Source organism: Grus americana, chromosome Z, assembly GCF_028858705.1.
Source record: "Grus americana isolate bGruAme1 chromosome Z, bGruAme1.mat, whole genome shotgun sequence".
In the NCBI taxonomy this organism is placed as follows: domain Eukaryota; kingdom Metazoa; phylum Chordata; class Aves; order Gruiformes; family Gruidae; genus Grus; species Grus americana.
Window position 1 is genome coordinate 10,353,330 of NC_072891.1, and position 27,325 is coordinate 10,380,654.

General features: G+C 41.1%; 1 protein-coding gene across 1 annotated transcript; it reads right to left on the bottom strand.

The window, feature by feature from the left end:
• KIF24 (kinesin family member 24) lies at positions 1-27,223 on the bottom strand. The gene is made up of 12 exons (XM_054811218.1): positions 26,595-27,223; positions 23,120-23,309; positions 21,147-21,244; positions 18,848-19,063; positions 17,227-17,314; positions 14,915-15,036; positions 13,219-13,324; positions 10,448-10,519; positions 9,701-9,810; positions 6,317-8,761; positions 5,348-5,441; positions 1-3,037 (listed from the first exon to the last, which is right to left on the bottom strand). The coding sequence occupies exons 1-12, from the start codon at positions 27,206-27,208 to the stop codon at positions 2,897-2,899; spliced, it is 4,296 nt and encodes a 1,431-aa protein (XP_054667193.1). The 5' UTR covers positions 27,209-27,223; the 3' UTR covers positions 1-2,896.
• Between the last annotated feature and the right edge of the window lie 102 nt (positions 27,224-27,325).

Sequence of the window (27,325 nt, forward strand, 5' to 3'; positions counted from 1 at the left end):
CACCTGAATACAAAAATGAACCCATTTTAGTTCTGTATTTATTTGATTGTATGTGGCTCTCTTGATTGCTTAGGCTGCTGTAATGACAGTTTTGCATACATTCCTCAAGATAAAATGAAAACCATTCATATTGGGTGTCAGTGCAGTATCAAACAGCAGGAAGAGGATGACACTTCTAAAATGCTCGTTTAGCACACTTTCACACAAGAATTAAAGCAGCATCTAGGTAATAACCTTAAAAGTGGAGAGAAAAACATTACTATTTTTGACAACAGCTTTGGTAGTTTCCATTGCATGCTAGGAGCCCAGGTTTAGTATCTCCTTGGCATGCAGCACTTCAAGCAGGTCTGTAGTCCTGTTATTGCCAAGGACGGGTGGATTTTCACAGCCAGGGCTGCTTTATTTTATTTTAGCCAAGTCTCGCATTCAGTAGGGAAAACAAAATTCTGAGAACAGACTGGTAATAAAATCGTGCATTTAACAAGGTATAGTCTTGTGGATTGGCTGGATGGCTCCAGTTTAAAAAAAAATATTATCAGAGCTTGTTGTTTTATTTGTTGTTTCTCAGTGTTCCTGGCCATTCCTCCAGGGAGCACATAGTTCCTGCTCTGGGAACTTGCACTGGGGCTCAGATCTGCCAGGACTGGAGAGGAATCACAGGTGGCTCAAATTTGGTAGCTGACTTAACTCCCATCTCCTCTACTCATGGAAATTTTTGGTCACTCATCTGTCCGGTTACAACTACCTCTGAAATTACCAAGGTTAGGACATTGCACTATTGGTTGTGTGAGTGGTTCTTCCTTGTGTCTTGCTTTAAAAAGGGCCAGTTGGGGTGAGAGACCAAAAATGCTTGTGAAATACAGCGCTGAGCTGCTCTTAAAAACCCCTGAAAGTACAATCACCATACTCATCTCCCAAATGCCACCAGTATGTGAAGGGAAAGTTTTCCTCCATAGCACTGCGTTACTGGCTAGGGATCTCATTTTCCTTGGCTCCGAAGTTGCAAAACTCCTCAGCAACTCCCTTGTTTTCTGTATGCTCACTGAGAAGGTGCTGGGGAAACTACTGTAAGTGCTCACATCCATTTATGGTTTCAGAAGGTGCAAGGACAACCCAACTGCCTCGTGTTCTCCATCCCTTACGCACAGGAAAGCTCTCCCTGGCCCCAGGAGGTGGAGGGAGGATTGCTAAGAATTGCTTGTCTTAAAGGGGAGCTTGGTTTAATGCCTGCTCTTCCCTCCATGGTTTTAACAAGACACTGGGTGTCCCACTGCTTTATAGCTGTTTGGTGGCTGTCAAGCAATGCGGCTCTGCGCTGTGCAGAAATACCAAAATGCTGCTGACACGAAGAGCCTTGCTCCTGGAAGCCTCATTTCTCTAGGCAAGGAAGGCTTCTGAAAAGGGGGCTGGGACACCTGGGTTCAGGTGTGCCTTGCTGCTGGCCTGTAACCTGGATGCAGGAACCATCTTGAGCACCATAAACTCTGTCCCTGGAGGGACTCTGCTCCATACAGTAATCAGTCTCAATTGCAAGATGGAGACTAACCAGTGCTAAAAAACCCCAACAGTCAGGGGACTGATGCAGGACTTTCTTCTGTCATGAGTCTGCCCCTTGCACCTCTGTTCCTCAGGACTATGCTATATGACATTCCTGGGATGTTTGCACCAACTATGCAACCTAGATAACTGCGTGTCACTGCGATTACTGTATTGATCAAACCTGGGCTCCTGGGGGGTAGCTGTAGAAGCAGGTAGCAAAATTCACAGCTGGTCAGACAGCAGTGTTCCCTTACCCTTGGCATTTCAGGCTACTGAGCAGGCTTTGATGGAGCTACTACAGGCATTACTGAGGAGACACTGAGATGGCTGAATGTGCTGTAACAGCCCTAGTTTTGGAGTGGGAGCACTCGCACAGCATGTTGTCAGCTGAGTCTGTTTCAAAAAGTCATTTATGGTTTCAGCAAGCGGACTCCTTTTGTGGTTCAGATGTGATACATGCAGCAGCAGAGCTTTTGCAGGGCTCCAGCTGATACTTCTGTAGTTCTTGATTCAAATACCAGCCTCACATAACAGCACTTTTAGCAGCTTCTGAAATCCCACTGCCTCTAACCAGCCCCTCTTTTGATGTGAAAAATCAATTCTGTCAACCTGGACAATGACAACTCCACAGCTGTGCCACAGTGCAGAGATCAGACATTGTTTGTAGTGGGTAAGCTGTTGGCCTCTCGCTGTTGGCAGCAGTATGAAACCCACATGCTTAGTAATACACTAGATAAACCTTTGGTACAAAGTCCCAGCTAAACCACTCATTGCCCATGGCACCTCTTTCAGGAGCTCTAGAGTGTTAGTCCCAAGCAAAGAACAAATACAACAATAGCTTCCTTCTTCTGAAAGTCACAGCACTTCTTGCCCTGTCTTGACTTCCGTCTAGTTATGTTAGTGTGCTTGACAAACAGTGGCTCCTCTCTCTTACTTGGCTTCTGTTTGCAAATACTTTTCTGGATAGCTTTTGACCTTTTCTGTTCAGACCTGTGTCTGACTTCAAAGTCTTTTTTTTCTTCCCCCATCATTTTCTTGGCAACACAGAAATGCCTTTAACATGCGAGAAGCTGCTATGAATACTGTGGACAGGATTGCCTGCTGCAATAGTTAAAGGCTGCTGAATTGTTATTCTTAAGAACGTGGCTTACTGGTATTAAGGAAAATACAAAAGCTTGTGGTGCCAAGTTGTCAGCTCATTTACTCTGAATTCTCTCCATCCTTATCTAAAACACACACTAATCACAAACTGCAAACCAAAAACTATCCCCTACCCACCCACACTCTGCAGCACCAGGTGTGGCAAAACACTGGCTGTTTCTGTAGCTGTTCTTGTGCATGTGCAAGCAAAGAAGGTCTAAACTGGTGGAGGTGTTTGCAGGGACAGGTCAGTGCCAGGAGAGGCTAAATAGAGTTGAAGCTGGGCTCGCATTGTTTGGATACACTTCGATTTCAGTACCAAGACTTCATCCAGTTTGGTCACAAAATTCTGAAAATCCTGGTGAGGAAAGCAAAAGGAAAGTTTAGGGAACAACAGTAGCACCAGGTTGGAGAAAATCAGCATATTTTATGCACTGCAGCAGTAAATAAAAGCATGGTTTCCATTCTGCAGTATAGTAGATTAAATCAGTGTTTCCTTATTAAAGTCCTGATCCTTACAAAGTTCAATGCCTCTAAATGCTGAGGATAACTTACTCTGGTAGTTTTATCTGTTGGTGAAATTACAGTTAATACAATGGTTTGAAAATAAAAATGTATAAAGCACCTGGTGTCACCCTCCTACACCAGTTAGCTTTTCAAAGGTTTAGTATAGGGACTGGTCATCTAAAGTGCAGTTTTACAATGTACTAAACTCAGTTCCTGACACCTGTCCTATTGGATTGAGCAATCAATCATGACAATATATGGTGAGCTGGGCCACCCATTGATCAGACATAATAGCCCATTCTTGGGAAACAGAGGGATTATTTCACATCAGGTCACAGGGCCAGTCCAACTCCTGCATGGCTACAGGTCTGCTAGATCCGACATGGGAAATATCAGCAGTGTGTATAGCCTCGGCCAAGGGGAACTCTACCTTCCATACCAACCTGCCACATGGATAAAAAAAATTATATGAAACTGTGATCAAAACTGAAATGGAGGCAGTTATTTCTAAGTAGGCCTTGTATTAATAAAGGAGCACTCAGACTCAGTCTGCTCTCCAGCTGAGAGCAGAGTTTGGTGCCTCTTTTCACAGGTCAGCATCTAAGAAGCTGGGAGGTGTCAGCATCCTCAGGGCAAGGAACTTCAACTGCTACCGCATGAGAATCAATCATTCAAAAGCTTATTTGGCAGGACTCTAGCTATCATCTTGTGCACTGTATCTTTGTCTTGCAGGGACATCAGAACTGTAACAAAGACCAGCCCAGCTGCTGTGGCACATTTTTCTTAAGCACTTCAAGTAGTGCTTCGTTCAGTATGTGGCAAGTCTTGGCAGGAGTCTCTCCTGCAGCCAAAGTTTCATGGTTGGAGAAGTTGCAACCATCTGAAAGTGGAAGAAGATACGGGAATGCCAATCCGAGTTCATTGCCCCAAGAAAGGTCATGCTGTGAAATAACACTACAGGATATATATAAGTTGTTCACACACTGCTGGGAGGCCTGGCAAGCTTGTTGTAATTCTGCTAGCCAGAAAATGATTGCTTGCTGCAAGGGGCAAAGAAATGCAAGGGCAGAGGGGGGGTTGGCTGGTGTCCAATCACCAACGGACTTAGGAAGAACAATCTCAAAAGATTTAAAAAAATTTAAAAATAAAAGATTGCTTTGTATCACTGCATTCTCTGCCACAAAACTAATACAGTTTATGGCTCCTGTGCTGCTTTGCAAACTTCTGTATGTTGTCTGGTAAGACATCACATGCAGCTGGAAATCACAGCAAATAAGCCACATGCGGCTCCATTCTGAAATCCCTGAGGCAAGAGTCCCTGTAGCTGTACTTCAGATCTGAACTGTGATAGGAAATGAAATGATTTGATAATATAATGCAGTAATGGAGCTTGGCTTTATTGATGATGGAACTAGGAAGGCAGGAAGTTCTCCCTGGGAAATATTAATAACCTGGGTGAGATGTCACATCTCACCTCACACAGCTGTGACATGCATCTATCTGAATGCAGGAGAAACAGAGAACTGGGATTGTCTGGCTAGCAGCGGGGCCATGCAGGTGCCAGTCTTTAGGTCCAGCCTACACTACTGTTATCCGAGACAAGGATAAGTCTTGAAACACTTGAGTGACAAAAGTCAAGAGCCTGTGAGGGTAAGTCACAGTGGTTAGAGCACTGGAGCGAGTGGGGCCAGGCGTTGACACATCTGCATTGTGACAGGCAAGGGACTCACAGAAGGAAGAGGCAATGCGGCGCTACACCAACTGCAACCTCGCAGTGTCATGCTTTTAGGGATGTGCTGTTTGCTGTTGTATTGACTTACTTGTTCCAGCCTCTAAGGAGAAAAATGTCACATGGAAAGACGCCCTGTTTGGTACACTCTGGTACCCATGATGCAAGATAAGAGAAAGCTGTTTTATCAGAGACAAGATGTTCAGAGTTGGCCCGTCAGTATCCTTCTCCCCCAAGGACATGGCATTGTGGAGACTGGCAAAGACACAACAGGTACTGAAAATAACCAGCCTGTCCTAGGACTTGGGGAGGCAGCAGAGAATGAGAGGAAGAACTGACAAGGAATGTCACATCACTAATTCAAGTTAATAATCTCTAAGATTAATTTATGCAAGTTCAATGGGCACTCAAATCATCATCTGAAACACTCACCGTTGCTGACATCCGATTTATCAGGCACTCTTCCTTGAAGCACAAGGATGCCATTTCATCCAGCTGCTGCTGATGGGCCCGAATTACAGCCTGTCTGATTAACATAAAATATACCAATGGTTACATAGCCTGCTGCACTACCTATAATTACTGTTGCCCTCAATAAACCTTTAAGAAGGAGGAAGCCTTGCTGTCCTGTGGTCCCTGGCATTCAGAAAGTGCACACTAGTGCTCCTTGAAGTGCAGTGGTTTGGGGTTAAAGACAACCTTGATGACTGAGGGTTGCTCAGAGGAGGAGTGACCACAGCCTCTTGTTAGCAGAGGCAGAACACAGCCACATAGTGCTTTTTACCATAGGGAAATCTAGGAGCAAAAAAAATGGCTTACAACGATGAGGTTGTAAGTTAATTTGGTGAAAAACAGGCAGTGCTGCTGCTGATTCCTCTGAGCAAGTTTCGCTGACCAACAACATATTTTCAGTCACATGAATGCAGTTCAGTCCTCAGGAGCTGACAGCGGCAGCCCATAGTACTTTGAAGCTTTACATCTGCATCTTCAGTGACTGCCCAGCTGCTCTCGCTGTTTTTCTTTCCATATAGATGGAACAGGTATCACCTGCTTCTTGATGGGAGGTTTTAATATATGTTAGGTACTGCACAACTTATAGGAAGCCAATTAGTTACCGAGAACTGCAGTTTGTATTATGATGTTCATTCCTCTAGCATTATCCTAGGAAGCTGTAACAGAATAATTGGCTTCCTGTGAGATTTCAGAATATCACTAAATAACAGGCAATCATATATTTATAAGATAATTACTATAAATTACCATTAATCTTATTATTTCATAGATTGATTTCCCATCAGTTTTTAAAGTACATATAAGTATGATATACAAATAAAGCCAAATGTATCATGTGTCTAGAATTTCTAAGCTTCATGACAAACTTCAGTAATGAGCAAGACTTACTGTGCCTTTTCTAGGGTTTCCCTCTGCCAGTTTCCCATCTCTGATGTAGCACTTGGAGAGCTGCTGTTGGACACACTGGATGGGCTCTTTGCATTTGCTAATGGCTTATTATCTTTGGTTGCAGATCCTGAATCCGCAGCAAAAGTCTCTTGTGTAAAAATACTCTGCATGAACTTGTTTTTTAGCAACACTATTTCCTCATTGCTGAACGATGACTTAGCTGGGTCTTCAGAATGACTGAAATTCTCATTCCTCAGTCCTGATTTGGGCTGCAACAGCAGGGTGCTTTCCTGAGAGGGTGACTGGATTGTGTAATCCATATTTCCCACACTGAGAAAGCATGGTCCACTTGAAAAATAGCTCTTTTCAGGTTTATCAGTATTTATTTCCTGAGCCACGGGCTCAACACTGGGTCCTTGATTTGAGTTAGATTTTCCTGAATTACCAGTACTGTCTTTCACATCAGCATCGCATTGTCTGCCACTTGAATATTCTTTGCACGTTAAGTTACTGAGAAACAAACCACCCTCTCTCTCTCCCCTGGAGCCCCTGGATTCAACTGCGGGTGTTTCTGTCAGGTCACATCCAACAAATAAACTATGAATGATGCCTTGCTTTGATGAACCTGAGCCCAGAAGGCAGCAGCAGGGCTTCACATCACAGCAGGCAGGTGAACGCCACTTGTCCCCTGTTTGTGGGGAACGCAGCAGGGCGCAGTGTTTTCCACCACGACGCATTTGCTCCCCCAGTTCCAGCATGCTGTCTGTCAGAGCTCTGCTTCTTGTACACTGCCAGCCCTCTTCCTCAAACATTTTCTGGGAGCCACCTATGTTCCTGTCCGACATCTGCTTCACATTGGGGAACTTCTCTTGGTTAGAAGACACTTTCTCTGTATCAGTTGTTTCCTTATAGTCAAGAAGGGATACTGTGAGAGGGGCCATAAGCTCAGAAGTGAATTCTGAGGAACAACCAGAAGATCCACAATGGTTAACTCCATTTTTTCGAGCTTTCCATTTTATATCTCCTGCAAGAGCAGCCTGTCTATCCAAAGTGGATTCTTCCTTCTTTTCATGCTGCATGTCATTCTCTTTGCACTCTGGAGTTCCTGATTCCAATATAGGAGAAACATGTGAGTTTGAAGCATCCTTTTCTGGAGTTAAGGTGGCTTCACTGGAGTAGATGAGATGTCTGTGTTTGGATTTGTACTGTTTGTGATCAGCTAGGAAATCTTTGTCATTTTTCCAATTACAAGCAGGATCTTCCTGCAGGCAATAAGGTTTTTCTGCAGTATTGCTTGGAGAGGACTCACCTGTTAAGTCATAGCTCCAGTCTGATGGAGTTTTGCTGTAACCTGCATTTTTAATGGATTCCTCTGTCTTTGGGCTGCCCTCACTACAATCCCAGCTGTCATCTAGTTCATGCTCTTGCATAGGTATTGCATATTTAAAAAATAAATCCTGTCGCTTTGGGTGGTTTTGCTCTTCCTCAGTTCCTTGTTCTCTTTGATGAAGGAAAAATGAATGTTGACTGCATTTGTTGGTGTTTCTTCTTTTCACACTCTTTTGACTACAGACAGGTGAGAAAGAATCTTCACTGAAATCGCTGTCATCCAGATCTTCCAGCTGCATCCCCTCTTTGCTCTGTACTTCTGTGGGAGTAAGGCTCATCTCCTGCTTCACTTGAATCTCCTGGGCCTTGTATTGTGTTAAAAACCTCTCAAGAGGTTGATAGTTCAGTTTTTGCTGTAGAATAGGTGGCTGCTGAAACTGCTGGTGATAAAGACGTAAATGCTCTTCCCTTTCCTTCTGAAATGGAGGCAGATTTGTCCAGGTTTCAACACATGGTTTAGCAAAGGCATTTCCCCATTCCTGTCTGTCATCAGAAGGCAGATTTCCATCTCCAAAGGAAAAATCATCTCTAGAAACAAGCTGTTTCTGAACAGGTTGCACTGTTTGGACTTTCAGGCACTGGACAGGTGGTCTGTCTTGCATATACTTGTCTCTCTGGCCACTCTCTTTTGTTTCTGCCATGGTAGCATTTTTGATGATGAAATCCTTTGCAGTGGGGTTCTTTTCAGAGTGGTGGTACAGATCGTCAGTTTTCTTCTTCAGGGGATGTGCCAGCCGTAGGACTCCCTTAACTGGGCTAGCATGGTGGAACCATGGTGAGCTGGGATTTCCTTTGTAGGTATGATGTCCTTTGTTGATTCCCCTGGGGGTAGAGGTAAAAGGGACGCTTGGTGGCTGGGGTGCTGCAGGACATGCCTTTGTTTTTGTAGCATTTGAGGGATGCTGGAGGCCCAGCTTCACTTTCTTTGGAGAGCTCTTTTCCCCAGGTGGCAAAGAGGAAGAGTTTTGGACACGTTTTGGAGATACATTTCCAGCTGTCCAACGCCTGTTTGTGACAGGGGTAGAACATTTAATTCCTTTCTTCAGCTCTTTGACCCTGTAAGTGAGGATGGCTTTAGAAGATGTCATGTTTTCAGATAAACAACAGTGTCTTCAGAACAAACTAATGCTTTCACATATTAAGGCTAAACACTGAATTCAATGTCATGATTTCTGTTTTAATTGTCAGTGATCCACATGGGCATCAAAAACTCTCTGCCAAAATGCCTGAACTTCTGGAGAGGTCTACAGCAGTATTTTGAAGTGCTTCCTTGGACAGTGCATAACAAGTCAAATGACAAGATGGGCTCTGTTTCAGTTTAAGGGGGTTTCATTTTCACACTTTATAATGCAGCATGGCACAGTGCCAGCTCCAGACAAGCTAGTGCTCTCCACAGCACATCATAGAGTCCCACAAGATACAAACTAGGGCTTTTGGAGTAGTTGCAGTGGCGCTAATTAGCTCAGATGATATGTGCACAGGGCTACAGTGTTCATGGATCAGACTTATCGGAGCAACTGTGAAGAACCACTTAACTGTTATCACCCTATCCCCTCAAACTGTTTTTTTTCTACTCCTCTTCCCCTTAAGCATCTCTTGTCCCCTTACCTCCAGCATTGCACAGCCTGGAATTTACACCTCCTGTGCAGGAGGGAGGGTGAAGGACTTGCACATATGGTAGGCAGAACTAGAATACAAAACTAAACCAAAGCTTTTGATTGCTGAGGTTAGTAATCCTGCAGTTACAGGGAGCACAGTGATACTTTCATCACTAAAAGCTGTGAAAGCTTCAAAAAGGATTTACAAGACCCAGAGAATTTTAAGACCAAATGTAAGAGTTGGAACAGGTAAGGATTTTATTTGCAATGTGAAAATTGCATTTCTTGCTTAAATCAACATTTCCAATGCAACCAAAATAAAATGTAACCACAAACATCATACACTACCTTTTTCTTTGTGTTTTTCTCCTTGACAAGATTGAGCTTCATCACCTACCTGTCAGCATATCGTAAAGTGTTCAGGGTATGCTCTGTAGCTACATGGCTAGGTGACACATTGGCTATCATACACGTCTTGGAATTGCCAATGAAAGAATCCTTTAGCACCTAGGGTTGGAAGAAAAAACTAGAAGATTCTTAGCAATTCATGTACATTGCATTTCCTGTAAATTAGCAATGTGTTCAGAGGCCATTTAACATGAGTCAGGTGATGCACAGTTACTGTATCTTTTTTTTTTTTAAGGTAGTCATCCCAATTTGTCTTGTAATTCTTTGTTTACAATTTAAAATGAGTAAGAGCATTAATCAGGGCTCTGAACAAGCCCTTGTACCAGGTGCCACAAGGGTGCCTATATGTTTTGAGGAATAAAGCATATGTTACAATTGGAGTGAAGAAATGTTGATGAAAGCTCCCATGACTGTTACTGCACAGAAGATGCAAGACTGGTTGCAGACTGGGTAGAGATGGATGGTAATTCTGAATGAGTCTGGACGATAGTGTTTGGGGTTTTTGTTTGTTTTTAGGTTTTGGTTTATTTGGTTTTTACCAAGCTAGTCTCCAGGATTGATGTGGGAAACTGGCAATTGGCCTTAATTCTGTGATTACCTTAAAAATTAATGTTTGCAAAAGCTATGCATTTGTCTTTTCTTCAAGAGTTTAACAGCAGTCATTGAATTATGCCCTTTTTAAACTTTTTGTTTATTTATTTTTTCCTGATCAGGGAAACCATTCTGCTCATATTACCTGAGTTAATTTGCTTTGCCGAAAAGGAGTATGTGCATGTTCCTGATCCAATGCCCGAATGCATTCCTTTAGCTACCAAAAGAAAAAAAGAAAAAAAAAAACACAAAACAGAGCAGGGGAAACATATCAGTCACACACTGGCATGGAACTGAATTGCACCAAACCTAACCTGTGAATGTACTATTTCCCTCATGCACCTTTGTCTCCTAGTATATGATGTCCCTTGCAAGGGGAGTTTGCTACTGCCACAGCCACCAACAGCCAGCTTCAGCTAATTTGGTTAACAGCAGCAGTTAAGCTGCACTGAAAGAGAGCAAAGCTGCAGCACAGAGCACAGCTAGCCCTGCCTGATGGCTCTGTGGGCTATACAAAACCCAAGAAGCTGGGTTAACACACACGTTTAGCACACACAGAGCTCCACACCACTGTGGACCTGCTGCTACCTGCACCACCGGTAACTAGTTTGAAGCCAGATTGGGTGTACCCTAGACTATGCTGCAGCTTGCAGGGCAGGTGTACCCTAAGATCAGAGCTTTTTGAGCCCCATATCTTACAAATTCATTTCCTCTTTTAGAAGTTCTTCCCCTTCCAAAAATACCAGAAAACTTTGGACAACAGTAGTGCAAATTTCTTCTGCCGCTCTGGCAATGTTTTCATACCTTAGTCAGAGATAGCACGAGCTAGTAAGTGCATATTCCTCCCCATACCAACTATAATCTGCACTCTAGATGTCCTATCTATGCATGGGTACACTGGGCTGCTCTAGAAGGCAGGTGATCTCAAGCCATTTCCTCTTCACATCAGTGCAACACTCCAAACCCAACCAGAGAGAAGAGCATGGACCAGCACCAAACAATTAACTGTGAGAGGAGCTGGGCTCAAGCCCACGCGCAGAAGGAAATATAGATACAGCCTCTCTGTCTAAATGAACATGTCACTGTGACCTTTGACAGGCTAATAAGAATGATATACAAACCACTGAGAATGAAAAGAACAGACTACGCAGGGAGTGGAGATACAGCTACAGAGCTCCCATTGAAACTAACAGAACATGAACAGCTAGCTACACCCATGCCTTTCACAGAACACATTAGAACTTGCTATTGTTAATAGCCGTCAGCAGAGGTAGCCTGTAGTCTTGAAGAAACATCCCTTGATTTATTACAAGCTTTGGAAAAAGATGTCATGTTCAAACTCAAAGATGTGCACTTTTTTGCCATGTTTCCGCTGGAATAAGCATGATAGCACTACACTCCATATCAAGCCTGAATGCACTCTAAATTGGCAGAAATGGGCTGTATAGCCATGATACAAGTAATTTAGAGCAAATACTGAAGGAAAAATAAGCAGATTACTGTATTTTCAAGGTGAAACTAGCATGAAGCAGCCTTTCTACACTTAAAGCCTTACTACATTCTACATACACCCACTTAAAATGACACTTTTCTCACTTTTAGTGCGTTTTATTAAAAATCAGACATCTAACAAGTAAGAGATCAAGCTATCCTAATTTTTATTCTGCTTCTCATAATTCAGTATCTGAATACCTTCTACTTGAAATCAACATGTATATTCAAACCAGTAGCAAACTTCAAACTTCATGTGTTTTAAGGCCTGCAGAGAGCGTTACGATCATTGAGGGCAGAGCTAGGTTTTACAGGCTGCGGGTCATGTACACTTACCCAAAGATGCCTTTTATAGTTAATTCAGTCACTACTTGTAGACTGCCTAGGTATTTACTCAGCTTCACACAATATCAAAAATACATACTCTCTGATTTTAAAGTTCCTTTTAAAAGAGTTTCATGAGCTTACATTAAGCCTCATTTCTCAGGAATCCTTTCTATTCAGGTCCTGAATCCCCATGCCACTCAGTTATTCACCAGCAAGTACAGCAAAAAAGCATGAAGTATGGAAACACATTCACTATACAGGCTGTCTCCCAGTATGAATGCTAATATTCTGCAGCAGGAAAGTCTCTGTGCAAAATAACATTCTACATTCTCAAACCAGAGCAAGCACAGCACACTAAGAGGTACAGTTGTGTGCACTGACTTCAGTACTGTTGACTCATACTCACTGATGGCATTATCACCTTCAGTCTCACTAAGAGAAGCCTTCAGTCATCAGTGAGCTTTGTTCATTTGAATTAAAGGAGGTGCAAAGCCTTCTGCACAATTTATACTTAGAAGCACTTCTGCTTTATCTTAGACGGCATTTCTCTGCACCTTATCCCTCTTTACGTAACTATGTACAGTTATAAAAGACAGTTAGCATTAAGAGTGCATTTTTTCCTGTTCTTTCCTCCCCACACATGAATTGGTAGTTTCTATGTTCTTGAGTATTTAAGTCCTTTACTCCTGATTTGAAGGAGAAGTCTGAATTCAAGTGGTGAAAATAACCAGCAGGAACAGATGTGCTTTTATGAAACAAATATGGCAATCCCAAGCCAATATTGTCTTGAATGAAAAGGGACAAAACTTTCTAAATAAAATATGGGACATTTGTTATGCTATACCTAACATTCTCCATGCTGTGTTTGTGTGACTGGCTGTAAGAATGGATTAAAAAGACTATTTTCATCACAAAATCTTTTCCCTCTTAAATTGTCTTTCATGCATGAGACAAATTAAATTGGACACACTTCGTACTTTGGTTATTTTTTTCCCCTCCACGGAACACATACATATGTTATTCTGTGGTTCATTTGTATCCTACAACACATGCTTGTAATTAAATACAAAACCTTCCCCAGACATGCTAGTAGCTTACTGCTAAAAGACTTTGGTTTATTTCTGCTCCTTCCATTTTTGTTTGCCGATCCGAGTCTCTGGCATCGGCTGCCCTTTCGCTGCCAGCCAAGTCAATGAATGATATCCTAGGGAAAAAAAAGTTGCATTTATCTTAGGGGCTTTTTTTTTTTTTTTTTTACTTTTTTCTTTTTATTTTTTCTTTTTAAACCAGAGGGCTGCAACACATGACATCAGAAGAATCACTTTTGAACAAAGAGAAATACCCACAGGAAATATCTGAGGCACCAAAGTAAGCTTAGCAGCAGACACAGTGTCAGAGCATCCTGGCACTACCACAATCATAATAGAAACTGTAATTGCATGTGATGAGAGTGCTCCTCAGTTTAATGGATAAGCTTTTTAGAGTACAACACAATCTTTCCAGATAGCATTGTGTTTGTACCTTCCCAAGAGCACAGTTAAAGAAATTGTACATTTCTTGATTCTCCTTCCAGGTAAAACAGGCAATTGCCTGGTCAAATGGGAACACAGGGCAGTATGAACAGAAATTTCTAGTGTAGTAAGTAGTACATTGAGTTTTCAGTGTTCCTTGTCCCTTCCTTCCACAAAACTCCATTACTCCCTCTCATATTCCCTAGCTCTGGGTGTCAGCTGCTGTACTGATGGTTGCATCTTTGTCTTTGCCCTCTTCATTTTCTGGGACAATCCTGACTTCTCTAATAGACATATCCGGGGAGCCTTTCCCCACTCAAGCTCCACTTCATTTTCAGTTTAAAAAAAAAAAAAAAGGCACACCAACCTAACTACATACATTTCTATTTCTAAGCCTGCCTGTGCTGTCTTTTCCTCTCTCCCCTATTTGTGGCTCTTCCATTTTGCCTTGTATGTTAAATAAGATCCTGGGAAGCAAGACTGCATGGTAGTTACTGGAAGGGTGTGTCAGCATGGATTTTGGACACTCAGTAGTAATATAGATACCTAGAACTCTTTCCTCAAGTCTATTTCTTTGGGTTGTTTAGTCTGAAGAAAAGATGACTGAGAAGAGGCACATTACAGTCTTCAAATATTTAAAAAGGCTGCTACAAGAGGAAGTAAACTGCTCTTTTTGTCTGCTGCAGATAGCATCAGTCACGCTCTCAAATTATCAGAGAGGTTTAGGTGAGGTACTATGATTCCTCTGACCAAAGGCAAACATCTCTAATGGCATCATCTCCACCTGAACTAGTCATCCCAGGCTCCCTTTGTAGTCAGTTACAGGACAGAGGTGCTTTGAGGGGCAAATCCATCTGACCTGCTTTAGGTCACTCTGCAGAATGACGTGAATTGGATCCCAGAAATGACTATTTCTTTCTACTGACTTGAAAGGTGACAAGCTCACATGTGGATATGCCCATTGCAGACATCTACCTTTAGCCAGATTAAGACCAGACAGGAAAAGCTTTCTATCACTGAAGTGATGAATTTGATTGCCAAACTCCTTCACTGGAAATTTTTACAAACAAGTTTGACAAAGCTGTCACAGATGTAGCTCTCTCCCTAGGACTCTTCCTAGGAAAAGAGAAAAGACTGTCAAACTTCTGAAAGTCCCTTTGAACCCTATCTTCTGATTTAACTCACAGCTGCCCACTAACTCAACACCTCCTCTTTCTTTGCCTCCTGGGTGTCCCTGGACTTAACTTCCTCATCATCCCTGAGCACTCCCACTTTAGTCTTACCTTCCAAATGTCCTGTTGGCTGTGTCTTTAATTTGGATTTGGATGATAGCATGAGATCGAGAGGAATCTGAGTTGACTCCAGTAGCTCCTGTGCTACGTTCTTTACCCCCCTTCAAAATCACCTGCAAAATAAGGGGGACAAAATCCAAGCAAATTGTAAATAAAAACACAATCTCTTAGAAAGAGATATTGTCCTCCTAAGATGAGAAAACATTAGGAGGAATGGTTCATTACAGCCTTAAAATTTGGTGCAAGGCAGATGTTAAGTTAGACTGGATCCCTTCCAACTTTTCTTCCAGATGTTTGTCTATGGACTTGCTTGCAGTGGCACCACAGAGCTTAGAGAGCGTACTGCCAGTAAGAAGTTGTTGTAATAGATGAGTACTGTTATCTAGAAAGTTACACACAAAATACGAAGTGCCAAAACCTTTCTTCATTTCCATAACTAAAAGAAACTATGCCAGAGTAAGGATCAAAGTTAAAACATCAATTATACTCAATACAACAATAAAATAAGAAAACAAGGAAGAGAGGCAAGGCAGAAGGACAAAGGCTCTTTCAAGATACAAATCTGGATAATTCTCTTTTGAAAACTTTTAAGGACTGCAGAAAGTCTAGCAGCATTCATAAAACAGTGATTAATTTTGTTTCTGGTTGTAAGAACAAATTAAAATATCTAGCAAAATCAATATGTTCTCAGTTGACAGATGTGCATTATTCATGTCCTTCAGTGGCCAGTCCTCAACCAGCAACCTAACCAACTGCTGCAGCTCCTGAGCATTATATTAGTGCTAAATGCAGATAATTTCTGAACCAAAACCAACATCAATGAATAGTGAATAACTACAGATGTATTCAAGACTCTTCCCATATATCTGTTGCAGACTATTCAGAAGCTCTGAGTCAAGCCAGTGACATTTCTATGTTCAGAAGGGCCTGTGGACAATATAAAATTATTTTTTTGCCCAGATACCTGTAAGAACAAAGTCACTTAATAGCTCTTCTGTGTGTGGAATGTGATTAGACAGAGGAATGTGTTAATCAACTGTATAGCAAATTTACACTCTGATTTGCAAAAGCATCATGAGCATGACCCAAAGCTTGGAGTTAATGGGAAGATGAAGAACAAAATTCAATGGAATATAAGAGGGCAACACCATGCCAATTTTAATGACTCAATTACACTATCAGGCACTTGTAATTTACACTTCCTTACTGAGAAAGGAATTAAACTGTGCAAAGTCAGGCTAAATAGAAAGCAGATTTAACTGGTTTGCTTGCTGCAGGACAATGCAGAAGATTTGCTAGTGCCCTTTGAAGGCTCAGCCAGGCAGAGAAGGAAAACTGAAGCCTTGCTTGTGCTGAATGTCAGCTATTGTTTAAAGATTCTAATTTTAGTTGGCTGTTATCACCCATCACTATCTAAGCAGTGTCTTAATCCTAATTCAGATCAATATCTCAATCTTTTTTCTAATTTCTAATTCTATTAATTTTCAAATTTATATCTTTTGTCCCACATCCACATACCTTGAATATAGAAAATTTAAGTTCATAGAAGCCAAAGAAACCACACTGAGAGAAAATACTTATCCAGCTTTCAGGATCCCCTGCTGGAACACTATTTAATTTCTGGAATAGTGATAGCAGTCTATTTCTTGGCAAAGATCTTTCCACAAGGAGTGGCAGCCAAAGCGACAGCTGTAAATCAACAGCTTGTATGTTGCTAGCATAAGTCACAGTGACCCACGAAGCTTACTGAATAAAAGCATTTTTAATAGTACTCCTCAATGCTCTGCTGGGCTTGCCAATTTCAGAACCTTAAACAGGAACATATGCATGTACTATATAACAAACAACAATCTCTGTAAATGACGTACCAATGAGCAAAGCAGGCTGTAGAAGACAAAAAATAATCATAGAATCATAGAATGGTTTGGGTTGGAAGGGACCTCAAAGATTATCTAGTTCCAAACCCCCTGCCATGGGACACCCTCCACTAGCCCAGGTTGCCCAAGCCCCATCCAGCCTGGCCTTGAGCACTTCCAGGAGGGGCCATCCACAGCTTCTCTGGGCAACCTGTGCCAATGCCTCACCACCCTCAGAGTGAAGAATTTCTTTCTAACTTCTAATATACATCTACCCTCTTTTAGCTTAAACCCATTCCCCCTTGTGCTGTCACTACACTCCCTGATAAACAGTCCCTCTCCAGCTTTCCTGTAGGCCCCTTCAGGTACTGGAAGGCTGCAACTGGGTCTCCCCAGAGCTTTCTCTTCTCTAGGCTGAACAATTCCAATCGTAAACATAGAGGTTACCTCCAACAGTAGATCTACAGAGTCCACCTGAACCTCCCGCAGTCCAACTATTTGAACAACATGCTTGCTATCTTCTCTTGCAAAGAGTCTGAAAATGAAACAGTACAGAAAGGAGATTTCTGACATCACAAACAGCAGCAATGAAAACACATGTCAGTGCTATGACACTGTGAAAAAGCAATCAAGGCTACTGACTGGGGAGAGGCGCTACTGTCATTCATTTATTTTCAGAGCTGAAGAGGTATTTCATTTATAACATGTACCACTGACATTTCACTGCTAAAGAGACATTACCAATGCATTTCTGCTAGTTCAGGAATACATTAAAGCAGGGAAGTAGATTATCATGTTTACATCTTAGAGTTCCTATCTCTCTTTAAACTGCGTCTCAGGCTTCTCTAGGAAATTCAGACTAAGTTATGCTGTACTCAAGTTGCTAAGATTTTTGCACAGGATTTATAGCAGGTCCCACAGCCATAGAGTCAGATTTCAGAGCATCTCTGTTGTGAATCACACAGCAGCATTACAGTATACAGGAAGAATATAGACATGATGCACACAGGAGGAAGTTTAATCTTTTCCTTCAATGACATGTAAGATAGCTAATAGTCATGCATAGTAAATCGCCTCCTTACATAGCAGACTGCACTACCTGCTCCTCAAAGACTGTTCTGGAGAAAGGGAACACACAGGTACAGATATAGGTGCTTCCTTTGTGAACAGATGCTCACTTCCTCAGGCAGAAAGCCTCCCTCTTGAGCCCTCTAGTGTGCTCTCAGAATAGTGCTCTCAAGACTGCTAAAGGCCTGCAGCTGACAGATAATGTTTCTTCAAGATCACTCTGAAAAGATTTCACTGCTGAGATCTTAACTGACCGTTATTTTATTTAGAGATTTCAGACCACAGGGATTATTTTACACCAAATATGTATTAAGTTGTCCCAATTTCCATTTGGGATGGAGCTCCTGTAGGAGTACACATCCATCCAAATGAGTCTGGGGCTGAGGTGCTACTGCTGAGGTGATGGCGGCATCACCTGCAGAGGCTCACTCGGGTTGAGTCACAGGGCTGCAGGGTAAAGGCCCTCAGGAGGAAGGTGAGCACACTCTGCAGTGTCACGCAACAACAAGTGGGAGGTCAAGGGGATCTTCAAAGAGTAGCTACTAGAGTAGCAAGAGCCAAACACCCACTGGCACAGCAGAAGAGACAGCCAGACCTTATGTTTAAGCAGGGAAAGACAGGGACTCCACAATGGTTGGCATAAGAGCTTCTGGCCACAAGAAGGTTCTTTCTTTCTCTACCTATGCATGGTAAGCTATTATATTATTATACTGTAAGCAAAACAGCATAAACTCATATCTCAACCATAGGTCCTTATTCTTACTTATTTCCCTTTCCAAAATAGCAAAAAACAGGAGCCCCTATCAATGCCACAGTACTTAGTGTCAGATTCTGCCTTCCTCTCTAAGTAGCTCCTAGGAACAACCCTAATTAAATACATAACATTTACTGTAAATGGTAATGTTAAATCTAATTGCATGAAACAGTAACAGATTTAGAAACAGTAACCAACTGATTCATAACCATAGGTTTATAGTGAAACGTATTTTTAATTAAATACCTCTTCCTTCCATTTAGCAGGTCATAAAGCTGTCCACAGTAGATCTCATAAAAACTGATCAAAACAAGGAGATCTTTCCTTGACTGTGATGCTTCCAGGTGTCTAAAGATGTCCTTGGCAGCCAAGGCGTAGAGTCCTGGGTTCCGATGAGTACCTATCATAGTGTAAGTCTTGCCAGCACCAGTCTGCCCATATGCAAAGCAGGTTGCATTGCCTCTGTGAAGATAACTTAGATTTTTAGTGTCATGTGATTTATTCATATCTATTAAAAAAGATTCTGCAACGCCAATATCTGTCTATAGTGGCCTCTTAGGAATGAGGTTTAGTTTACTATCCTATTTGGAAAACTGCAAAACACTTAACAGTGATTCCCAAGTATGTCCTATGGAGATCTGGCATGTCACAGAGTGCTGGCTCTCTTCCTTTCTTCCAGATGCCAAAAATGCATTTAAGGAAATTAAGAATTCATTATTATTCTTCCAGCTGTTTAGATGCTGCAGAAGTATTGCAGGATTGAATGGCAGTCCTACTAATTATCAATCACAGAGAAAAATGACTGTGACATGAGATGCAAAACAGCCACAAGTCAGGTTCTGTATTAACATTTTGTACTTGATGAAAATTACCACCCCAGCACCATACTGAGCGAGGCTACTTTGCCTCGGGCTGCAGTCCCACACACACTTAAGTCAGTCTAAGGAGTTGTTGTTGCCTAGGGGAAGGTCTTGCTCTTCTTTTCCTCTGCTCCCAACTGTGTGACGTATCCCACTGAGCCACCTCGGCTGGTGCTAGCTCTGATGTCTGACTTCACTGCACGGAAACAAGAGAAATCTTTCCACTTTTTTTGCAAGCTAATTTTCTGATGTTTCTGAGAAACTGAAAGTACCTCACAGAGGATCACAAAATATGCCCAAACTGGCTTCACTTAACCTATGGTAATGTGTCTAGTGGGGGTAGGACAGAGCATCATTTCAGTAGCAGAGAACTGTTTGGTTCACTCACTCCAGATAGTGAAACCACAGTCTTGGTTTATTCCAGATTGCTCCAGCTTTGTTGTCATATCACCTTAAGATTATAATGGCAATGCACACTAAATGCCAAGGAGGTCTCAGGATATGGCTCCACTGCCCTTCAAGTCTGTCTATGTCAGGGTTACTGCATGCCTACTTCTCCTTCCCCATCCTTGCTCTTATACAAGCACTGAACCCACAAGTATGTGAACAGATTCAGGGAACTGAATCAGCCAAAAAAGAAATGCTACAGAACAAATTACTTATTCCCTCCCCTACCGTAAAAAAACCACTTTTTAGCTGGCTCAGTACCCTGGCAGAAAAATGGATAAAAATATAGGGCTGCAGTAAGCACAGTGAACAATTTCTTGCCAGCTTAGATTGCAGAGTTAGCTCACCATGGTGTCAGATTAGACCGATGCCAGTGAAGGGAATGCAGCAGGAGGGACAGAAGTTAGGGAAAGTGGAGAAAAAACAGTGGCATCTCTTCTGGTGGCATTACTGGATTAGCTGTAGTGTGAATTGTGCCTTTAGTGATTATTACACGCAAGCTACAAGCCCTATTCTCCTTATTCACTTTCCTCTTCTCAAAAGCATGATACTCTGTCTCTGCTGATGATACCTGAAGATTTTCAGCAAAATGCTGCATTTTGTTATTTTTCAGTATGGATATGTAATCCTTTCCTTCAAAGTCTCAAAAATATAATAATATTCAAGCTTGTTACTTTTCATGAAAACAAGATCACTCATGTCAAGCCACCATCAATTTTGCATTAATGAGGAAGCATGTAATTATCATTAAAGCTCTAAGCAAATAAAAATCAATAACATAAAAATAAATCAAAAGGTTATTAATAATTTCTATTGCCCTATGAACTGTACAAATACATGCAAAAATATCTCACAGCAGTCTCATGAAAGAAGTAATATTATTCCTCTACAGATGAGTGTGCTATACAACACAGAAGCCTTTGTTAGAGTGAAGATTAGACTTCAGAAATCCTCGCACACATTTTTTCTTTCTAGTCTGGACTTAGTGTCTCTTTGTTGCACCTGAGGTCCAATTTTTACTGTCTCTGTGATTTCTCACCAAGTGTGAAGATAGTTTTCCCTGATTTATTTTGTCAAAACTGCACTCAAAGATATTCTAAAAGGGGGAAAGTATGTGGTAAAGGTGAAATGAATGTATTTTTCAAAAGATGAAGAGTGTAAAGGAAAAATTAAAGCACTATATGAAATGATAAAACAACAATGCAAAAAAATGAGAAATGTAAGCACTGATGCCCTACCCGTTAAAAATATGCTGAATGAGAGGATGAGCTGTCTTCATATACACATCCTGATTGGTACATGACTCCCCAAAGACTTCATCAAAATAAAAAACATGCTGAAAAATAAATATGATCTTTACATGAAAATGAATATGTTTCACTTCCCCTTCACCCCGATTCAAAGGTAAAGTTAAATAACAGAAGTCTTTCCAGTGACTTCATATGGCTTTGGATCAGGTACAAAGTGATCTAGCACATTTACCATGCAGCATTACATATGCAAGAACACATTATTACAACTAATCAAGAGACTGAGGGTAGGGGAAAAAAAAAAAGGAAGCAAAGATGCGTTAATTTCCCATCATTCTGAAGCAGAACATACCACAGCATTCTGACAAGAAAAAAATAACCCAACACTAATTAAAGAAAAACTATTCTTGAAATGAATCAACATACGGATTACAGTAACTCTATAACAGTAATGAGAGTCAACTCTTGACCCTCTCAAAATTAGTCCTCAGTTGTGATTAATTGTCTCTGTTCTGCAGACTTAAAAACTTTTTGTGCCAGAGAAAACCGAAGCTATTCCTAAGCAAAGCTGGATTGTATTATCTCAGAAGGGGGCAAGAAAACCCCGCACTTCCCACACTCCAGATCTGACCCAAAGCAGCAGGGTCTCTGGAAACACTGCAACAGACTTCATTATGGCTCCTTTTAGGTTAAGAATAGTGTTTGTAAGGACAGTCACAAACATCACATTTTCAAAAACAGCCTCCATGGATTGGTGTCTAACATTGCACTCTAATAAATTCACTGCAGTGTAAATGAAGGTGGTACATCTCTAGGACTGAGTATCATTTCAACAGCACACAAACCACACTAGTGCTCAGGCAGATTAAACCAGGGAGTCTCAGCAGCTACACTCAGCTCAGAGAGCAGATGTGCTCTGTATTGGGCCTGCAGTTTGGGTCCCCCAGCCATGGAGCTGGAGCATGTCCCACCATCTCCCATTTGCTCTGTATCCCTTGCTATCCTTTCTATAGGAACCAGAGATGGAGGCAGGGTGAGTAGCCAGACCAGGAAGCAGAGAAGTTCTCCTGGGTCATATAGAATAGACATGGCCTTTGCCACTTTTGTTTGGACTATATTGATTGATAGGAAGATTTGTTTGTCTGTATTGACATAACAAAATTAATTAGCAATTATTTCAGCACTGAGTTACTAAAGTGATAAGCATCATATAAATGCCAAATATAAGGAGTCAGATGGAGGGAGTGGGGTGCAGTTGCTGCATATGTCACACCGTAAAAGGTGGTACATGAACTGAGCCTGAGAAAGCTGCAAACTGAATCTTTACTGGATACTCTGAACAGTTGTTCCTAGGATCCAACTGTAAAAATAACACCCAGTAGAGTGAGAATGGCTTGTTGCTCTCTAGAAATCAGCTCTGTTCCTGGTGCTGTCAGTCAAAAATGAGAATTTGAACTATGACAGCACAAGGTATTTGAGATTAAGAAACAAAGACCAACAGGGAACTTAATTTTCAAAAGCATTTGAGAACAAAGGAAGGGAGGTGATGATGGTCTATGTGATTCATTGAAACAGACCTACAGTGCCAAAATAGTGAAAAGGGAACTCCACACTGAAGTGCCCTGGAAAGCTATCAGGACACTCTGCAGCAGGCAATTCTTCTGCAGCAATGGCATGTAGCAGACAGTTTTATTTTGCCACATGCAAAGAAAGCTGCAAGAGACATGCTTTTGAAGCTTCAAATTCTGGGCTCGGGTTTTCTGCCACAGGCTGGCTTAAGGCAGAAGCAATTCAAATATAGTAATGCTGAGCTTGTAGAAGAGCCCGCCACCTATTTCAGTGCAAGAAATGCAGACAGCCCTTTTGTGTTTCCCCTCATGGAAATTCCAAACACAATTTGCTTTATCCCATCCATGCAAGTGACTGGCCCATAAACACAACATTCAAGTGGAGCATGTTACCTGTAAAATATATTGGGTGAGATCAACTGCCTCCTTTTTCTCATGAAGAAGTAGGGTTTCTTTATCTTTCACTGTGATGATATTAACCTCCCCACGTCGCTCCTCTCTCAGGCCCAGAGGACGTTTTCGGACACACACTCTGATTTTTTCACTCTCTGTCCATGGCGTCTCTTTCTCAGAAGTATTGGATCTACAACAATAGTATAGGTTTACATTTTAAAACCAGGTTACTACAGAATTTAAAATATACATGAATTTGTTAGCTTTACCAGATAAATATTTCTGTCTCTAATGGCTTATCAAAAAAACCCCACCAACCCAAAACACATCTTATTGTTACACAGTGAAGTTTCTGCTGTTTTTTCTGAAATAGACTGATGACTTTTGTGCACTTTTGTTAAAAGAATAGTTGTGTTTATGCAGCTACATGCCTGAACTTTTTGCTGAACTGGCATATTTTCAGTTGTCCACAAACTATTGATTGAAGCTGGCATAATATGAAAGTTAACAATGAAATTTAATCTTGCTGAAATTATTTGCAGTCATGATTAGTGACTTAATAAAGTATGGATAACAGTACAGATCATGAAAAGGGGAGGGTATAATATTTAGTTGCTTTTCCTCTTATACTTGCTTTCATTCTTCCTATTATAGGCTGTCAAACAGGTTACAAGTAAATGATTCAAACTGGGAAACAAGAGAGTATCACCATGTTCCTATTCAGCTCAAAGAAAATTTGAAATACTGATCTCATCATTGTCTCCCCTTTGGTCTTTTTTCATAAAAAATTATGTGGTTTCAGACCATAGGCAAAGTTGTGTTCTTGTATTTTGGTAAGTCTACTCTAATTCCCTTCCAGATACCTCAAAAACATGAGGACATTTCATGTTTCATTGATTAACCTGCTGTGTAAAGCATTTAGTGATGCAGCATACAGAATATGCTTGAATTAAACCAAAATGTGTTCATTCTGTCTTTCCCTTTTTCAAGCTGTCTTCAGCTAAATGAGTAATGATTTCCAGCCTGGATTTGAATGTCAATTTAAAAAAAAAAAAAAAATTAATTAAGCCCCAGTTTGCCCAAAAGTAGTGTTTCTGCCATGCTGTCCAGATGCCCTTCCAGAATCTCTCAATGTAGCAAGTGAAAACTAACATACACTAGTTGTCTAATAAATTAAAACCAAACCCACAAGTCAGTCAATATCTCATTACAACTACAAGCTTGTAGCATCATTGCTGTTGTGCTGCATTTTTCCCCAGAAGCATATGACATGCAGATATAAATCTCAATATATAGTCTTCGAAGACTACACAAGTAATCTTTACTTGTAACAGGAGTCCCTTTAATTTTAGTACAGCTTTCCCATGTAGGCCAGGATCAGACCCTGCGTTTAGATGGAAAATTCTTTACCCTGAAAAAAAAGGCAATGATACTTGAAATAAGATGCTTCGTAAGCTAGTGTGAGCATATGGATATCACTAGGCACCAAATGTTGTCCAACAAATGATCAGAGGCTCTGAAGTTTAATTGTCATGTCACCAGAGGCAGACCTACAGAAAGAGCCTGTTGTGCTCGAAGAGCTTGAAGGAGGAAGGACTGATTGCAAGATTTGGAGAAAGGAAAAACTGAAGACTTGGAGACTCTGTTTATGAGAGAAAAAGCATTAATTCTTTCTAGTCCAGAGGCACACTTCGTTGAATATATTTTGTATGAGAACAGAATCCATTTTAATTCTACATGCTGAACCTGAAGTTCAGATTTTCTATTAATCTTTCTTAAACAGAAACTGTATTTTATAACAAAATATATTTTTTATTACTAGAAAAACAAAAATCTTGACACAGATCATTAGAAACCTCATTAGACAATAGGTAACAAGAATCACTATGCACTGTCTACTACTGTCAAAATCAAGCCATTTGTTTTAGGCAAGTGCAAAACATATTTAAACATAGTAAAAAAGCTCTTTATCTTTCTGCCATCTCAAATCATGCCACTGTTTTCCCTTGTTTCTCATAGATGAGATTAGTCTTCGCAGTTGTCAAATCACAAGGTGACATTGGAATGGATGGATTCAGGGAAGGAGTTAGGCACTTGCAAAACAGGATTCACAAACCTAAGTGTCAGCAGACTGGACCAAGCCTGGAATGCACAACACATACTCTGCAGTGAAAACAGGAAAAAGAGAAGCTCAGGCATGTCAGGAAGAAGATGCAGAAAGCCCACATGATGAACCATAATGCTAGGCACAGAAGAATGTGCTTAGAAAAAAAAAGAAAAGAACAAGGAAAGAAACTGAGAACAATAGAGAACATGGCTCTATCACAGGATTAAAAGTCTTGAACTCTTCTAGCTGAGCCATTAGGTTATATTTTATCATTTTTTACTTGCCAGGCTATGGATCCTGCCCTTTCAGTGGCACCTTGGCTCAACTTCTAGAAGAGACAGAGAATGCACTAAGACGTCAATGTATGTAGGAGAATAATGCAGTTCTCTGGAAGGTGGGAATTATTTTTTTCCATCAAAGGGGAGTTATAAACCTCTGTCTTGCATTTCACAGTTTAAGTGCTCTATGTCACCTTAGCACTTTTCCACCATGGCAACAGCATCTATCCCTCCAGGCTACATGCACACTCAATGGGAATTGTAACTGACACCCCAACTCCATGGATCCTCCTACACACCAAATCTTTCCCTCCAGCCTCACCAGGCCAAGCGCCAATCTCAAACAGCTACCTCTCTTCACCACATTTTAAAACACAGCTGCCACAACTGCATTGCAATGAGCTAGATGCTGGTAGTATGTTTGCAGGGGGTACATGCTCTGCTACTGAATCAGGAAAAAAAGTATTTTGTGCTTTAAAAATGTTGCCAGGGTAAATTTACTAGTGGTTCAAGATAACCATGGTCCCTCTGCTACCAAGCACTGGGTAAAATATTAATGTTACAGGTAATGTACTGGGGAGCAGCTGCAAGGCATCCTCCTCAGCACCACATCTATATCCCATCACAATTATATTAATTCTCTTTCTTTTTAAAGGTCCAGTTTATAAACAAATATAGCCATCACAGCATGTAACTATTTTACTGGGAAAAAAATGACAAACGTATCAACTGACAATGCCATATTTTGAAAAAATAATGTTTTGGGAGGTAATCTCATGGAAAGAAAAAAAGAAAGAAAGATTGACCAAAACACCAAGAAAACAAAGCCTTATATCCTGAAAGACAATAAAGACCATTCTTAGACAACCCTGATGAGAAGCAGCTGGTGAAATTCAGCTGATTCCTTCTACGAGACTTAGAAAGTCACAAATGTTTATTAATATCTCTCTTCTCTATAAAATTATGCATTGGTCTTTAGGGGTAGAATTGCTTATTTGGAGGTGATGAAGACATATCCTCCTCCACAATGAAGAAATAGTTAAATATGACTAACTTGAGATATAGCAAAATAAAGGCAAATGATTATTACCTGATACAGGAATGAGGTAGTCCGTAATTATACCCTGAAATATGAGTTATTCTTTGTATGATAGGAGCTTCAGAATCCCCCAGCAGAGGAGCAATTTCATCAGAAACTGTTGGACAGCTCAGGTCCTTTTTTGTGCATATTCCAGGCGTACTTAAGTCTCTTCTAGTTAACCTGCTCAGGTCTGAATCATGTGGTTGAATGCGTCCCAACATTTCCCCTACACTGTTCTTCTCTTCATTGGCACCGAAATCAGATGAACCATATGATTCAGATTCAGAATCTTTAACTGTTCCATCATTTTCTTCAAAGAAGGACTCAAAACGCAGCTGTCTACAGGGACCTGATCTGGTCACCCGAGGCTTAATGAAAAGGCCACTTGGTTGAAAATCTTGCTTGCTTAAGTCTGCAGTGTCTTCTTCTTGCATAATTTTGATTATTCTAATGAGCTGAAAGAGTCTTTTGCGGTCATTCATGTCATGGACCCCCAGTTTGGTATAATCTTTCATGGAAACTCTGGCAAGCTCATCAATCTTCTGAAGACCACAGGCAGCAAAATGGGGATAGTATTTTTCAAGTTCTGCCTCACAAAGGCATTCATAAAGGCATGATGCCATCTTCAAGCATGTAAAGTCTACAAGAAATCAAACAAAATAAAAATTACAAAAATACGAAGCACCACATCTGACAAAGTTATTAATGAAGAAACTACACATTTCCTGATGCCATTACCT

Excerpts from the sequence above, each read along its gene's own strand:
- KIF24 (XM_054811218.1), bottom strand. The coding sequence starts at position 27,208 with ATGGCATCATGCCTTTATGAATGCCTTTGTGAGGCAGAACTTGAAAAA. Across the intron at positions 17,315-18,847 it reads CTGCTAAATGGAAGGAAGAG|ACTCTTTGCAAGAGAAGATA; the intron begins GTATTTAATTAA and ends TTTCATTTTCAG. Across the intron at positions 8,762-9,700 it reads ACTTTACGATATGCTGACAG|GGTCAAAGAGCTGAAGAAAG; the intron begins GTAGGTGATGAA and ends CCTCACTTACAG.